Below are 14707 nucleotides of genomic sequence, written 5' to 3'. Positions count from 1 at the left end.
AAAAGGTGTAGGAATATGCAATAGGTTATTGTTTTTAAGGGTTAATCCTTTGTTAATGTGTGTCCTTGTTCAGGCTCATGCTGTCCAGAAATAGGTACCTGGACATCTGTAACACTTTGTCTCTATTTTCTCATATTGTCCTAATTGAAATTGTCCCAATTATTATTACTCTAATTGTCTTACTCTTTTTATAACCATTTTATTACTATTAAACTTTTAACATTTTTAAAACAAGTGATTGGCATTTTTCACAGACGTAAATAACCCTGAGCTGTGGCATGACCCTTCTAGAGCAGGGAGGTTGTACCAGATGGCCTCCAGTGGTCCCTTCTAACCTGACCCATTCTGGAGCTCTGGGAATTAGCGATTCTGGGATTTGGGAATCTGTGAGCAGTGCTGTGTCGTACAGTGGCTTGCTGGTGAGTGTTGGTGAGAGATGGAGAGGGACTTGGGACAAGAGCATGGAGTGGCAGGAAGAGAGGGAATGGTTTCTCACTGCCAGAGGGCAGGGTTAGATGAGATATTGGGAAGGAATCGTTCCCTGTGAGGGTGGTGAGGCCCTGGCACAGGGTGCCCAGAGAAGCTTTGGCTGCCCCAGTCCCTTGCAGTGTTCCAGACCAGGCTGGACAGGGCTCGGAGCAATCAGGGATAGTGGAAGGTGTCCCTGCCCATGGCAAGGGACGGGATGAGCTGTAATGTCCCTTGTCCCCGTGGCCGGGCACCGCCCGCCCTCAGCTCCTGAGGGGCCGCCGCGCCCCGCCCGCCACCGCCGCCCCTCACGGCGCGTGACATCACGCCCGTGTGACGTCACCGCCCAATCCCCTGGGCGGCCGCCGCTGACGTCAGGCTTCGGTCCCGGCGCGAGCGGACTGGGCTGAGGGAACGGGGCGGCGGCGGGAGCGCGAGCGCGGCAGGAGCGGGGTGAGCGCGGGCATGACGGGCATGGACCGGACCGGACCGGGAGCTGCGGGGCTTTGGGGGATTTGGGATGGCGGGACCGCCCCGCTCCCGGCTCGACCGAATGAATGGAGTGGGGGAGGGGCGGCTCTCCCCGGCACCGCGCGGTCCCCTCCTCTGGGGACACTCTGGGGACACTTCGGGACCGGGACCGGCGGTTCGGTGCTCGTGGCGCTTTGGTGCCTCATCGCAGACTCCCTGCGGGCGGGCGGGTTTTGTTCGCGCTCGTCACCCGCCCCGGCTCTGGGGTTTCATCAGCGGGGGCTGTGCCGGGTGTAGCGCCAGGGAATCGGGGAATGGTTGGGGTGGAAGGGACTTCAAAGATCCTCCCGTTCCAATCCGTGCCGTGAGCAGGAACACCTTCCACTGTCCCAGGCTGCTCCAAGTCCCGTCCAGCCTGGGCTTGGACACTTCCAGGGGTTCAGGGACAGCCAGAGCTTCTCTGCGAGCTGTGCCAGCTCCTCTCCATGCTCATAGCCAAGAATTCTTTCTCAATAGCCCATCTAAACCTACTTTTTTATGTTTAATGTTACTACCCCTTGTCCTGTCCCTCCATCCCTTGTCCCCAGTCCCTCTGCAGGTTTTCTGGAGCCCCTTTAGGTGCTGGAAGGGGCTCTGAGGTCCCTTTGGAGTCTTCTCCTCTCCAGGTGAACCCTCCCAGCTCTCCCAGCCTGGCTCCAGAGCAAAGGGGCTCCAGCCCTTGGAACATCTCTGTGGCCTCCTCTGGACTCTCTCCAGCAGCTCCAGGTCCTTCTGCCGTTGGCCCCAGGGCTGGGGCAGCTTTGCAGGTGGGGTCTCACCTGAGAGGGGCGGAGAGGCAGGATCCCCCCCCCTTTCCCTGCTGCCCACTGTGCCCAGGACACACTGGACGTTCTGGACCTTCCTTACCTCTTCCAGGAGTTTCACACTGTTCAGCAGCTGCGTAATCTCCCTTTTTTTTTTTTTTCTTTTTTTTTTTTTGTTTATTTTTGGCGGCTGAGGTCAGGTTCCCAGCAGGTCCCTCACAGCTCGGGCTGACGTCTCCTCTTGCAGAGGGGCTCGGCCTCACCCCGGGCTGTGCGTCACCCCTGGGACAGGAGCCCTGCATGTGTCAAGGTTATTCCAGCTGAGCTTGGCCAGCAGCTCCCTGCCAGGGGGAACAGCTCCAGCCTAGACACCCTGGCACATCCCCCCTGCCAGGGGACACCGGCAGGGACGCAGAGTCCCAGCCTAGGGGGTCTCAGAAGCAGAGGAATTGCCAGCAGGGAATGTGAGATGCATTTGGGTCCAGCTATCCAGGCAGCAGTCCCTGGGGTTGAGCTGAGATTATCCCTTTAAATGCAGGGATCTGATGGAGTTTCCACTTGGGCACCACAGAGGCTTTCCTGTGGCTTGTGCTTCATCTTCTGGATGCCCAAGGAAGGTGCTGTCTCACTCCTCAAGCTCTTGATACAGTTGGGAAAATTAGAGGAGCTTCCCAATGCATAAGCAAATCTGCAGGTCTGGAGCAGAAGCTGTGGGGTTTGGAGCCAATTGGGAGTTGAGAATTTGGAGCTCAGTGAGTTGGTGTGGATCATGTTCCTGAGGATATGGTTGGGAATCTGCAAGATCCTGTGCCCTGCAGAGTTCCTTAATTTTCTTTGAAAGAAGAAAGTTCTGGATTCTTTGGTTTAGCTCCCTGTAGGGGCATCCTGTGGCATCCCAGCAGCTGTGCAGCCCCAGAGATCCTGTGGGAGCTCTGGGGTTTGGTTTGGCCTCTCTTTCCTCCCTCTCTCCCATTTTCTTTGAAGCTTGCAGTGGGACTTTCCAGACAAAGCCCATGACTCTCTTATCTTTCTTGTCACCGTGAGTGACATTCTATTAATAACTAATTTACAAGAGCTGCTGGTTTCCATAAACATTTTTGACTTTTATGTGAGCAGCAGGTGCTGCTGCTTATGTAACACCTTGGAAACCTCGCCGAGGATCAGCAGCTGGCAGTTCACTCACTAAATGTCATTTTATGAATGTGTCTCTCTTTTTTTTTTTTTTCTCTCTATTCCCTCTTTCCCTTCTCCCAGTGCTTTAATCTTCTTACAAACCCCAGAAATTTCCTGCTATCCCAGGCAGATTATTGTTCATTGGAGCACGTGTTTGCTCTCTGCTAATCTTTTTGCACTGCCACTAATTAATTTAAACTCTGTCCTTCGGCCACGACCCGAGGCTGGCTGGTTCTGGGACTTGGAGGAGCAGCTTGTGCACCTTCAGAGCCCTTTCCCAGCCTCTTCCAATTCCAGGCATTTCAAAATCAAGCAGGAGAGAGCAGTGAAATCCCTGGCTGCTGCTCTCACACGCACTTTTTTTTTTTTTTTGGTTTTTTTTTTCCTTAAGGTGTGGGACAACTCCTACTCTCTGCCAGGTTTTGATTGGCTTTCCAAAGAGGCAGTGTCCTATAAATTGCCTTCTCTGCTCTGCTTCTGCCTTATCACCAGCTGAGGCCCAGGTGAGTACAGGAGAGGGAAAATTCCAGCTGCAATTCCATTGCCTAATCCTTGAAATTACCTTTGGTTATTGGTTTAAATTACTGGGGTGGGGGAAATAATTTTGTTTCAAGATAAAGCTTCCTCATTTTGCTAGCACTTTGTAATATCAGTTTGAGTTGATAAATGAGATCCGGGACTGAGAAACTATTCAAAAGGGGATGTGGGAGGGGGTTTGAAAATATATGGTGGAATTATGGAATGGTTTAGATTGGAAGGGATCTTAAAGCTCATCCTGTTTCATGAGCAAGGACACCTTTCACTATAAATTATATCTTTATATTATATAGATGATATTTTCCTCTTCAGTTCCCAACAGAACAGAAAGTATCCCTCTTTGGGATAGTAAAAGGGGAAGCCTTTTAATATATATTATTTTTATAATAACTTATAAAAATATATGTTATTTTACATCTGTTAATTTTTTTATGTGTTCAGAGCTGTTAATAACCCCTGGAATTTAATTAAGGTGAAAAATTTGGATCTAGGAGAATGGGCTTTCCTGTATGAGTTGCTTTTGTAAGTTAATCACTGTGTGGGGCTGACTTCAGCTATTTGGGAAAGAGTTTTTAAGGCATAATATTGATTTCTTTGTATATCTGTGCATTAATGGCAACTTTAGTAGCCAGTCACACCTGTTTTTCCCCTCTTTGCATTTGAAATAAAAATAAATGCCATCAGTGGAGGTTTTTGCAGCAGCTCTGCTGCCTGGCTGTTTCAGTTCCTGGTATAAAATGCATTTACTGTTCTGAGTCAGACCTGGGAGTAAATTCTCAGCTTAAGCCTTTGTGGTTTCACTCTAAGTATGTTTGCAAAAACCAGTCCAGTCACTGGGAAACCAATTTTAGTCACAGCCAACTTTTGTTTGTACTTTTCAAAGCTCAAAATGCCTTTTCAGGTACTTGGAGTGGAAATTTTTTGTCACACAGACCAGTGTGTGTCTCTCAGTGCTGGAGGATTTTATTCTTCAGTGCTGAAATAGGGAGGGATTATCATGAGAGCTGATGCCTGGGTCTGTGTCTGGATGGAATTTGGATATTTCCAAGGATGGACACTCCCATCACCTCTCTGGGCATCTCAGACCAAGTCTTTTTGATCAATTTAAATATATTTTTTTAATAATGCAATTTTATGGGGCTCTCTTACTAGACAATATTTAGCAAATCTGTATTTAAATAGCAGAACTCCCTCAAGTACCAGAACATTCTCTGCCAGGTGACTGAGAAGTGAAAGGAACGCCCACATTAATCACTTGTTTGCTTTTCTCTGCTACTGGAATTCATCTGCAGTTTCTTGGAGAGCTTCCCTCTACCTGCCTCTCCTTTTTAGAATATATGCCCCAAGAAAGGATTTGACAGGGTAACCCCATCAGGCAATTTTGAAATATGCTTTCATCTGGGAATTTGCATATTCTAGGTATTGGGAAATAAAAATTCTTCAGAGGGGATAAGGAAAAAATAACTGGCTGTGCCTTGAGGATTTTATTTGGGAGAATTAAATTTGCACCACAGAAACAACCAGCTGTGGCTGCAGGTGTCATTTATTTGGGGTACTTTGCATTTCCTTCTGCAATATGAAAGATTTGGAAAGCAAGAACCCAAACTTGAATGCAGCACAGGGTAAATTATAATTATGTGAAATAATTAGGACATTTTCCTGAGGCCTGGCTAAGCCCTGCCACTCCTCTGTTTGCTTCCTGGGTACTGTCCATCCTGAGTGTTAAATCAGAGTAAATCTCCTTTTTTTTCAAGATATTTCCTGCTGCCTCCTTGGCTCAGCTGCTCTTGCTGATGCAATCCTGAGGAGTTTTGCTTATTCACAGCAGCCTGCAAAACTTCCACTCCAAACGTGGCATCACAGCAGCTTTGTTTTATTCTGTATTTATCCTTAAAATCACACTTCCGAGTGAAATTTTAAAAAAAGTTTTAACTTGAGCTTTACAGCATTCTCTCTGTCCATTTTTCTGGACTGTGGATATTTTCCTGAGCTCTCTCCAGGGAATACATTACCTCTGCTCATGTTACACGCCAGGCTGCTTTCAGCCCTTGCTTGGCACAATCCCCCAGCTCTGGGATGGCATCAAATTCCTCTGGATCTCTGCAGAGCTTTCTCTTTTAGCAGAGTTTTCTCTTTTAGCAGTTTTCCCTTTTAGCAGAGTGAGTTTTCCCTTTTAGCAGAGTGAGTTTTCCCTTTTAGCGGAGTTTTCTCTTTTAGCAGAGTTTTCAAAGCTGTCTAACGGGGTTGAATCACTCGTGACTCATCTTTTGTCTCTCTCCTCACAGCACACCTGAAAGGGGAAGATGCCAGTCATCAGGAACCTGGGCAGAGCTGCCAGCCAGCTGCTGCAGAGCTCTGGCTGTGGCTGTGGGGTGTCCCTGGTGCCTGTCAGGGCCATTGGGGTGTCCCCACGCCAGGTGGCCTCTGACGCCAGCTTCCACTCGGTGACGTTCTCCGAGTCGGACCATCCCCGGGTGTTAATCACAGGTCAGCACTCCTGGCACAGCTGGGTTCCTGCTTCTCAGCTGAGCTTTCCCACTGCTCTCCTCCCTCCCCAAAGGGCACAGTTCTGGAAGCAAAAATACCCCAAATATCCTGGAATTGGGATGATCTTTGCCATCAGAGTCCTGTGTGAACTTTCCTGTTTTAATTCCAGAACTTCTTTAAAAGGTGTTCCTTGAAAAAAAATGTAAAAGCTTCCTGACTCTTCTGAGAAAATCATACTGATTCTTGATGTGATACAGATAATAATGGAATTCTGCATTGTGACCCCCACTTTTCCTCTGATTTTTGTCTCTTAGGTGGTCTTGGCCAGCTCGGGGTGGGACTTGCAAAGCTGCTGAGGTGGGTCACCATTCCCTGGCTTGCTGTGAGTGAGGAATTCCAGCTTTAGCCATCACTTCTAGGAGCAGTAGTTGTCTGGAAAGTTGTTTATAAAAGAAAGCCTATTTTTCAAATGCTGTTTGTGTCTCCTTGGCTTTGTAAATAACATTAATAGCTGGACTTGATGATCTTAAAGGTCTTTTCTTTAATGATTCTATAATTAAATTTTCACCATCATTTTATTTGTCCCTCCTGTGCTTGCTGTGGGTTCCTGATGTATTTTCTGCGTGTCCATTGGTCACAATTCCCAAAATAGCAGGATTTTGTCTGAGGGACTGTCTGCTGAGTTGTTTGCTTCCAGTTAAATGGGAGTATTCAGAGTCTAAACCCTCAGAGTTTTCCTTCTTTTTCCTTCTCCTTTTCCTCACCTCAAGCACAGTTACCTCCTTTTTTTTATGACATCTTTTCAAGAAGTGTGAAATGATGAATGAAATGCTCCAAGAGCTCTCCCTGATCCATGTCCTTGTCCATATCCAGCTCAACTCCAGTTTATCATTTGCTCACAGTCTTTGCTGGAGGGAGTTTAGACCAAGATTAAAAGTAAGCAGACTCACTGCACTCAACACTGTAGCAGTTTGAACATTTGCTACCATTTCTATGATATATTTTTAAATTATGCAAATAATGGGAGGCCAGAATGTGCTCCAATGCCCCCAGATCTGCTCTCTCCAACAGCCTTGTGTTGATTAGCACAAGGTCACAATTTCTCTGTTCTATTTGCTTAGTTGATATAAAAGTAACTGCAGCTACAACAATCCCAGTGGCTTTTTGTTGTCTGCAGGGGGGTAAATTATCCCTGGGTAAAATTTTCAATAAGAAAAGTGTAGGAAAGTCTTTTTTCCCAATATATTTTCACTTTCTAAAATATTTCTTTATCCTTATGCAGAGCTTGACTGCTACTAGAAGTATTTTATCATTTTAAGATGCTGGTTTGATATTTAAAGGATTGTTGGGGTGTTTTTTTGTTTAGTGCAGTAACTGATTTTATTGTGGAAAATATTGTTCCTCTGCTATCACTCCTGCAAAACAAAATAGCAACTGATGGATTATCTCAAAAAGCTGTGGACTCACTGTTCCCTGTGGGTATTTTTACACAGGAAACGCTTTGGAAAGAACAATGTGATCTTGTCTGACATTAGAAAGCCTGCAGATAATGTTTTTTATAGTGGTAAGTGACTGGGGAAGCACATGGAAAAAAAAAAATCCTTGACTTTACCTCTGATGTTCATAAACTAATTATCAAAGTGATAAGTGGATTACACTGACAAGCAGCTTTTCAAACCTTCTGCATAATGCCTCTCTGCTTTCAAATCTTGCCAAGATGTTGGTTTCTTCTCTTATTCCCTTTTCCTAAATATTTCTTTTTGCATTTTTTCACTGCAAAGAGAAATGTTTTCCTAAATATAAATAATAAATATTTAGGAAAATATTTCTCTTTGCAGTGAAAAAAATGTGCCACTTTTCCCACTCAAATAACTATTTGAGGCACCTTGTGCTCCTGCTGTATAAAGGAGATGCTTTTATTCTTTTGGAGGAAGGAAGTGGAAATGAAACTTGTGCTGTGTTTTTTCATGCTCAAGGAATTTTTACTATGAGGTGGATATAGAGTAGGATTTAAGACACCTTGTGCTCCTGCTGTAAAAAGAGGTGCTTTTATTCTTTTGGACGGAGGAGGTTGGAAATGAAACTTGTGCTTTGTTTTACATGCTCAGGGAATTTTTATAATGAGGTGGATATAGAGTCGGATTTAAAACTCTTTGATTTTCTCTGGAAACTTGCGAAAACTTTTCCTCAACCTCACTGTTTAGTGATGTATTTAGGTGATAGAAACAGCTGCCTGAGCTTGATGCAGAACCTTCCTTCCATCCATTCCTGACATCCAATTTCCCACTGCTTCCACCTCCTCCAGGTCCTTTCATCTTCGCGGATATCTTGGACTACAAGAACCTGCGGGAGATCGTGGTGAACAATCGCATCACGTGGCTCTTCCACTACAGCGCCCTGCTCAGCGCCGTGGGAGAGGCCAACGTGCCCTTGGCCAGGGCTGTCAACATCACTGGTGTGTTGGGTTTGAGGGCTTAAAGCTGTGTCAGGGCAGGTTTGGAAAGGTTCTTCCCCAGAGGGTGTCTGGCATTGGAGCAGCTCCCCTATAGGAATGTGCTCCCTGTTGGCGGAGTGACAAAAGTGTCCTTTGTCCCCTCAAAAAGGAAAGAAGGCCAGTAGTTTCTTGTAGCCATACAAGATATTTTCTGAAAAATCCCTTTTCCAGGATTTTTCTCCTGAGAAGCTGAGAGGCCTCAGGAGCAAAATGTAAACAATGGTTATCTGCTGCTGTAGGATACAACAGATGGATCTGTGATTGGTCTCATGTGGTTGTTTCTAATTAATGGCCAATCCCAGTCAGCTGGCTCAGACTGTCTGCTCAGTCACAAGATTTTCCTTTCTTCCTTTTCCTTTTTCTTCCTTTTCCTTTTTCTTCCTTTTCCTTTTTCTTCCTTTTCCTTTTTCTTCCTTTTCCTTTTTCTTCCTTTTCCTTTTTCTTCCTTTTCCTTTCTTCCAAAAAGTCCCACTCGGGCAATTTACTAGAAAAAGAAGAGAACAAACTAATCACTTTTGTAAGGTGTTTTACTAAAAACAAGAACCTCTTGCCCTTGGCTTGGTTTTTCTCTGTTTGTTATTTTGCTTTCTATTAAACCTTTTTGTTTCCAACACTGCAACAGAAGCCATCCTGCTGATTTTTATGCCTCTAAGGGTAGCTGAGTGATCTTAGGTGTGTTATGGACCTCCAAGAGCTTATGAGACCTAGCTCAAGGAGGCTCCTCTAACACTCCCCAGTGAATGGTGACATTCCCAAGGCTGCCAGAGCTCCAGGAGTGTTTGGACAATGCTCACAGGGTGGGATTATTGGGGTATCTGTGCAGGGCCATGGATGATCTTGATAGGTGCCTTCCAGCTGAGAATGTTTTATAATTCTCATAATGGCTTGAGAAAGAAGAAATATTCTGGTAAATCCTGTTTTGTGGTTTTTTCCCCAGGTTTACACAATGTTCTGGATATTGCAGCTGAGCATAATTTGAGGCTCTTTGTTCCAAGCACCATTGGAGCCTTTGGACCCACCTCTCCTCGAGATCCAACTCCTGATCTCTGCATTCAGAGGCCAAGGACAATCTATGGAGTTTCCAAGGTCCACGCTGAGCTCATGGGAGAAGTGAGAATTTTTTACTTTATTAATTTCCTAAAAAGTCTGGTAGAACTTCACTGAAACAAGTTTCCCAAAGAAGCTGTGGCTGCCCCATCCATGGTAGTGTCCAAAGCCAGGTTGGACAGAGCTCAGAGCAACCTGGGATGGTGGAGTTGTCCCTGTCCTTGGCAGGGGTGGGAATGTTCTTTAAGGTCTCTTCCAACCCAAGCCATTCCATGATTCTATGATTGGAACTTCCTTGCTCTTGCAAGATTCCTCACTCATTCTTTCCCCCATTTTTCCTTAATTCGGGCTTTACTACTCAGCAATAGTCTGAGGCAGCTCTGAAGGTCAAATATCTTTTGAGTTCTGTTGAGAAAAGCACAAAGCATGAGAAGCTGGCAAAGAGCTGACTTTCAGTGTCATTTCTTTCCCTGTTTTTTATGGCTTTGGCCTCTGTGCCAGTGTGAATGGCACTGCAGAAAGGACAGTGCACAAAGCCTTGTGACAGCAGGTACACAGTGATGACTTTTTGCTCCTCCTCTACAAAAAAAGACTCTAAAGTCAAAGTCTTGGTAGTCTGCACATGCACAGCTTCTCTTTTGGCTTTGCAGTTATTTATAAGCAACATTTTTAAAGCTGATATTTTTATATAGTTTCCAGGTCTGAGGTCTGTATTATCCTGGAAAGTCTCACAAACTTGGGAATGTTCAGTTTCTGAACATTGTAGACCCTACATGAGTAGCATGACAATCCATGTCAAAAATCAAAGATCTACTCATGTGGTTGTGAGCTGGAAAAGGACAAGCAGGGAGATCAGCTGCCAGGCAGGGAATGGGAATTCTTCAGTAATTCCTTTCCTTTCATCCCTGTCCTGGGACAGCTGAAGGTTCATCCTGGGTCAGATTTTTCCTGTAAAACCAGTGGGTGTGTGACCAACTTTTGGTGTGTAACTCTGTGTTTCTGCTCCCTCCCCAGTACTACCACTACCGCTATGGCCTGGACTTCCGCTGCCTCAGGTATCCAGGGATTATCTCTGCTGATTCCCAGCCTGGGGGGGGAACAACTGGTGAGTGGCTGGGGCATGACAAGAGGGCTGGGGAGGACTTTTCATAGGGACATGGAATGACAGGACAAAGGGGAATGGCTTCCCACTGCCAGAGGGCAGGAGTGGATGGGATATTGGGAAGGAATTGTTCCCTGTGAGGGTGGTGAGGTTTCCCAGAGAAGCTGTGGCTGCCTCATCCCTGGAAATATTCAAGGCCAGGTTGGAGGGCTTGAAGCAACCTGGGATAGTGAGTGGCATCCCATCCCATGGGAGGGGATTGGAACTTAATGATCTTTAGGCTCCCTTCCAACCCAAACCACTCTGTGATTTCCTGATGAATATCTCACAGTCCTGCTGCCAGATTTGAGACAGGAGACTTTGGGGTTGGTCTGAGATTTGTTGACTGTCAGATCATGCACATCCATTTTTCTCTTTCCCAGATTATGCTGTCAAGATTTTCCATGATGCCATAAAAACTGGCAAATTCAAGTGTTACCTGAGGCCGGACACCCGGCTGCCCATGATGTACATCGACGACTGCCTGAAGGCCACACTGGAGATCATGGAGGCCCCTGCAGAAGCCCTGACCATGAGGACCTACAACATCAGTGCCATGAGCTTCACTCCTGAGGAGCTGGCCCAGGAGGTGCAGAAGTATGTCCCTGAGCTCCAGATGACCTACAACGTGGATCAAGTCAGGCAGGCCATAGGTTAGTATCCTCCCTGGCAGCAGGTAAGAAAAAACATCATTGGGGTGAAACAAAGTCTCTTTTCTTTTTAGGAACTGACAAATTGTTCCTGTGCAGTTCAAGCCTTATGGTTCAAAATTCAGCTTAGTAATGATGAAACATCTCAAAGTTCAGAGATTTTTTTCCTAAACCTCACCTTTCTTGGTTCTTTTTCTTTTTTTTCCCTGCAGCTGACAGCTGGCCCATGAACTTCGACGACAGCAACGCCCGCAGGGACTGGGGTTGGAAACATGACTATGACCTCCCTGAGCTGGTGACCACCATGTTTAGCTACCTTGGGTCTGACTCTAGGGTTGCCCAAGCTAACTGAAATGCTTTCAGATGTTTCCAGATTTCCACAGAGGACCAGGAAGAAATGGCTGCATTTTAGTTTCTAATTTTCTGAGTCTTAGAGCATGTCAGTTGCTAATTTTCGTAAGTAGTGACAGAGTTGGGCAGAAATGTCCTGTAGCTGGAATGTCCTTTAGATAAACAGCAGCACTGGGTGCTGTCCCCAAACACAGCACTGCTGACAAACACAGAGTTCTTGAACTTTCACACTTAGGGAAAAACACCAAAATAGCACTTACTCCTGGCTGATGGCTCTCCAATCATTCCTGCCTCTTCCTTGGCAAACAAAGTGGGATAGCATTGTCCAACTTTCAGGCATATCCCAAAAAGCTAACAATAGGTTTTGCTTTTTCCTGGTGGAGGATGTTAGGTTGCAGCAAGAACCTTTTTACTCTTTGCTTACAAGAGAGACATCAGAAGAGCTGTTTAATGTTTCCAAATTGCAGGGGGATGTTGCAATTCTAGTTTGAAATCAAACTTTGCTCGGTAGCTCCTATTTATATCTCTCTTTAGTGCTGTCTAAGCATACACTTTTCTATACCTAGGGCATACAGAGTAGCATTCTTATGATGCTATTTATAAATGTGAAGTGGAATAGGACTTGAATTCTCATCATGCTTTAAAAAAAACAGGGTTTACAAGCAGACCTTTGTCCTGTTCTCTGCAAGTGCCGCTGCCTTCAGTGCAGCCTCGGAGGGAGAGCTGAAATCTGAAGAGCTGTTCCATGGATGTGAGTCTGGGTGGGATTTCAGGGAAGCCAAGCCTCTGGCTGGGTTTTTTAGCAGTACTTTTGGTTCTCCCAGTTGTTTGGAGTCCCTGCACAGTGTCACATTGCCTGGAACAAGTTGTAAAGGTGGGCTGAGGATGGAGCCTTACAGTAGAGTCAGGTCAGCCTTGGAAATCTTTCCCGTTCCCCCCATTTTCCACGTGCACTGTGTTTGTAGATGCTGTTTATATGTAACTCTTATAATACCCTTTTATTCTTCAGAGAGGGATCCAGAAGCTGAAACCATCTTCTAGCTACAGCTAAGGGCTGTTCTGCTCATTGAGTTTCATGCACAGGAGATTCTGGGATGAACAAGGGAGTTTTAGTAGATGTGTGAGAGGAAGAGGTGTCAGTTCAAAAGCTACTTAGGAGACTTCAGGAAATGACAGACTGGAGAGACAGAAAAGCCATTGTAGGTAAAGTACCAGTTTCCATGGATGTGAGTCTGAGCTGTTAGCTACTCCAGCTGAGAAACAGCCTCTGGGAGCTTTGGACTTTTATTTTTTTCAAAGAAAAAATGCCTTTCATTTTCAAAATCACTGGAAATTCCCTACAGGAAGCTCTCCTTTTTTTTTCTTTTTTTGGTGTTGTATACTCCAGTAGTGTGTGTAGGTAAAAACATTCAAGTGTTTTTTGTTGGGGTTTGTTTTTTTTTTTGCCTACAACTTGTTTGCTCTGTTTTCTGTGACGGTGCTTTGGTGGTTGTGAGTCTGTTGTGTTCTCTGTAACCCTGCCATGATCAGACTTGTGTCTCTTTGTGCAGGAGTTCTCCTGCAGGGAATATGTTTCCTCACAAAAGTAACCTTCCAATGAAGATTCTTTGGTGAAACCCAATTATTTGAAACATTTGTTACACTTGTATCTCTTGTTTTTGTATGTACTTTACCCTTTCATCTGTGGGCAAAGTAGCAATTTCCCAGGTATTTAAGCTCAAGGGTCGTGGCTGTTACTGAAATATTTTTTATATTGTTTACATTGCTGAAAGGACAAATTTTTTAAACTTTGGCCACTTTGTAACTCTCACGTAGCTCAAGTGTAATTTTTGGCTCAATGGGTGGTGAAGTCTGCCCTCCCTTCCCACCGTCTGAGGAGAGACTGGCTGCGCTTTGTCCTCTGCCCAAAAGGATGGGATCCAGACTGGATTATCTCCCAGAGACCTGGAGCCAGCAGATGAAGGGCTGGAAAGGAGCTGAAGTGTCTTGTCCACTCCTCAGTGCCTCTGTTCCACTTTTGGGAAGTGTAAAATAAAGAGGTTTTGATGATGGGTCTCACTCCATGTCCTTACATCACTCTGAGTCCTGGGGTCTGATCCCCTCACCCTCATTCCCAGCTCCAGTTTGATTGGAGTCAGCAAGAGTGAGGAGCAGGAATGTTCTTTCTTCTGAAACACTGTCCTTGGTGGTGGAATTACACAAAAGCCTTGGAACAGGTGTCATGGCAAAGGTGGAATTCAAACCTATGGCATTTTGAACACAATTTTGTTTTTCCTGCCAAGCTGTTACTGGCCTCATTTGGGAGCAGCCATTTAAGCAACTTATTTTTTTTTAAATCTGAAATAAACCATGTTCCTATAGAGAGTGGTCTGGAGGAAACTGTTGTGACAATTGGAATATTATTAAATGTGTCTGGAAGGTCTGCATCCTGTTTGAAATTCTCATTTTCAATCTCACCAATGATCTGTATTTTTTTCCTCCCATGTTTTCCACATTAACTTGTTATGATGTCACTTTTTTTTTCTGTATTAAACCAACTTGATGTGGTGCAAAATATGTACTTTTTTCTACCTGTTGGAAGTTTGACTTCTGGGCAGAGACTTCCCTCATGACACTTGAGCACTGTGGCTGTTAAATTACTTATTCAGGACAAAAAAGATTAAAAAAAAAAAAAGAGGTTGTTAAGAATATTTTTTCAACTCTTGTTAGTTGTGGATGATGCCTACTTTAATAAAATCCTTTGCAAATGGATCCTGGGTTTGTCATTGGTTGGAGCAGGTGGGAAAAGTGACAGAGCCTGGAGGGAAGAGCCCTGCAGGCTGAGTCAGCAGCTGGGCTGTTAAACGTGGCATCGATGCTTGGAGTAAATGATGAAGTCACAGAGAGGGGTTGTAAAGTGAAAATCCACATGGAGCAGCTGGGGAGAGTCCAGAGGAGGCCATGGAGATGCTCCAAGGGCTGGAGCCAGGCTGGGAGAGCTGGGAGTGCTCATCTGGAGAAGAGAAGGGTCCAGGGAGAGCTCAGAGCTCCTTCCAGAGCCTAAAGGGGCTCCAGGAGAGCTGGAGAGGGACTGGGGACAAGGGAT

The 14707-nt window shown here is 45.4% G+C and overlaps 1 protein-coding gene across 1 annotated transcript; it reads left to right on the top strand.

The window, feature by feature from the left end:
• Positions 1 to 864: 864 nt before the first annotated feature.
• On the top strand, positions 865 to 14373 carry LOC132071834 (L-threonine 3-dehydrogenase, mitochondrial-like). Its single transcript, XM_059469631.1, has 10 exons — positions 865 to 921; positions 3307 to 3418; positions 5738 to 5939; positions 6254 to 6296; positions 7433 to 7503; positions 8245 to 8394; positions 9371 to 9543; positions 10495 to 10585; positions 11005 to 11274; positions 11484 to 14373. The coding sequence occupies exons 3-10, from the start codon at positions 5756 to 5758 to the stop codon at positions 11621 to 11623; spliced, it is 1122 nt and encodes a 373-aa protein (XP_059325614.1). The 5' UTR covers positions 865 to 921; positions 3307 to 3418; positions 5738 to 5755; the 3' UTR covers positions 11624 to 14373.
• Positions 14374 to 14707: the final 334 nt, after the last annotated feature.

This window comes from Ammospiza nelsoni, chromosome 3 (assembly GCF_027579445.1).
Source record: "Ammospiza nelsoni isolate bAmmNel1 chromosome 3, bAmmNel1.pri, whole genome shotgun sequence".
Classification (NCBI taxonomy): Eukaryota; Metazoa; Chordata; class Aves; order Passeriformes; family Passerellidae; genus Ammospiza; species Ammospiza nelsoni.
Note: the sequence above shows the minus strand (reverse complement) of the source record. Positions and strands in the feature narration are given on the sequence as shown.

What these genes read in the sequence shown, in the direction of transcription:
- LOC132071834 (XM_059469631.1), top strand. Translation starts at nt 5,756, where the DNA reads ATGCCAGTCATCAGGAACCTGGGCAGAGCTGCCAGCCAGCTGCTGCAG. An exon ending in AGATAATGTTTTTTATAGTG is followed by an intron (nt 7,504 to 8,244) that starts GTAAGTGACTGG and finishes CACCTCCTCCAG; the next exon opens with GTCCTTTCATCTTCGCGGAT. An exon ending in CAGGGCTGTCAACATCACTG is followed by an intron (nt 8,395 to 9,370) that starts GTGTGTTGGGTT and finishes TTTTTTCCCCAG; the next exon opens with GTTTACACAATGTTCTGGAT.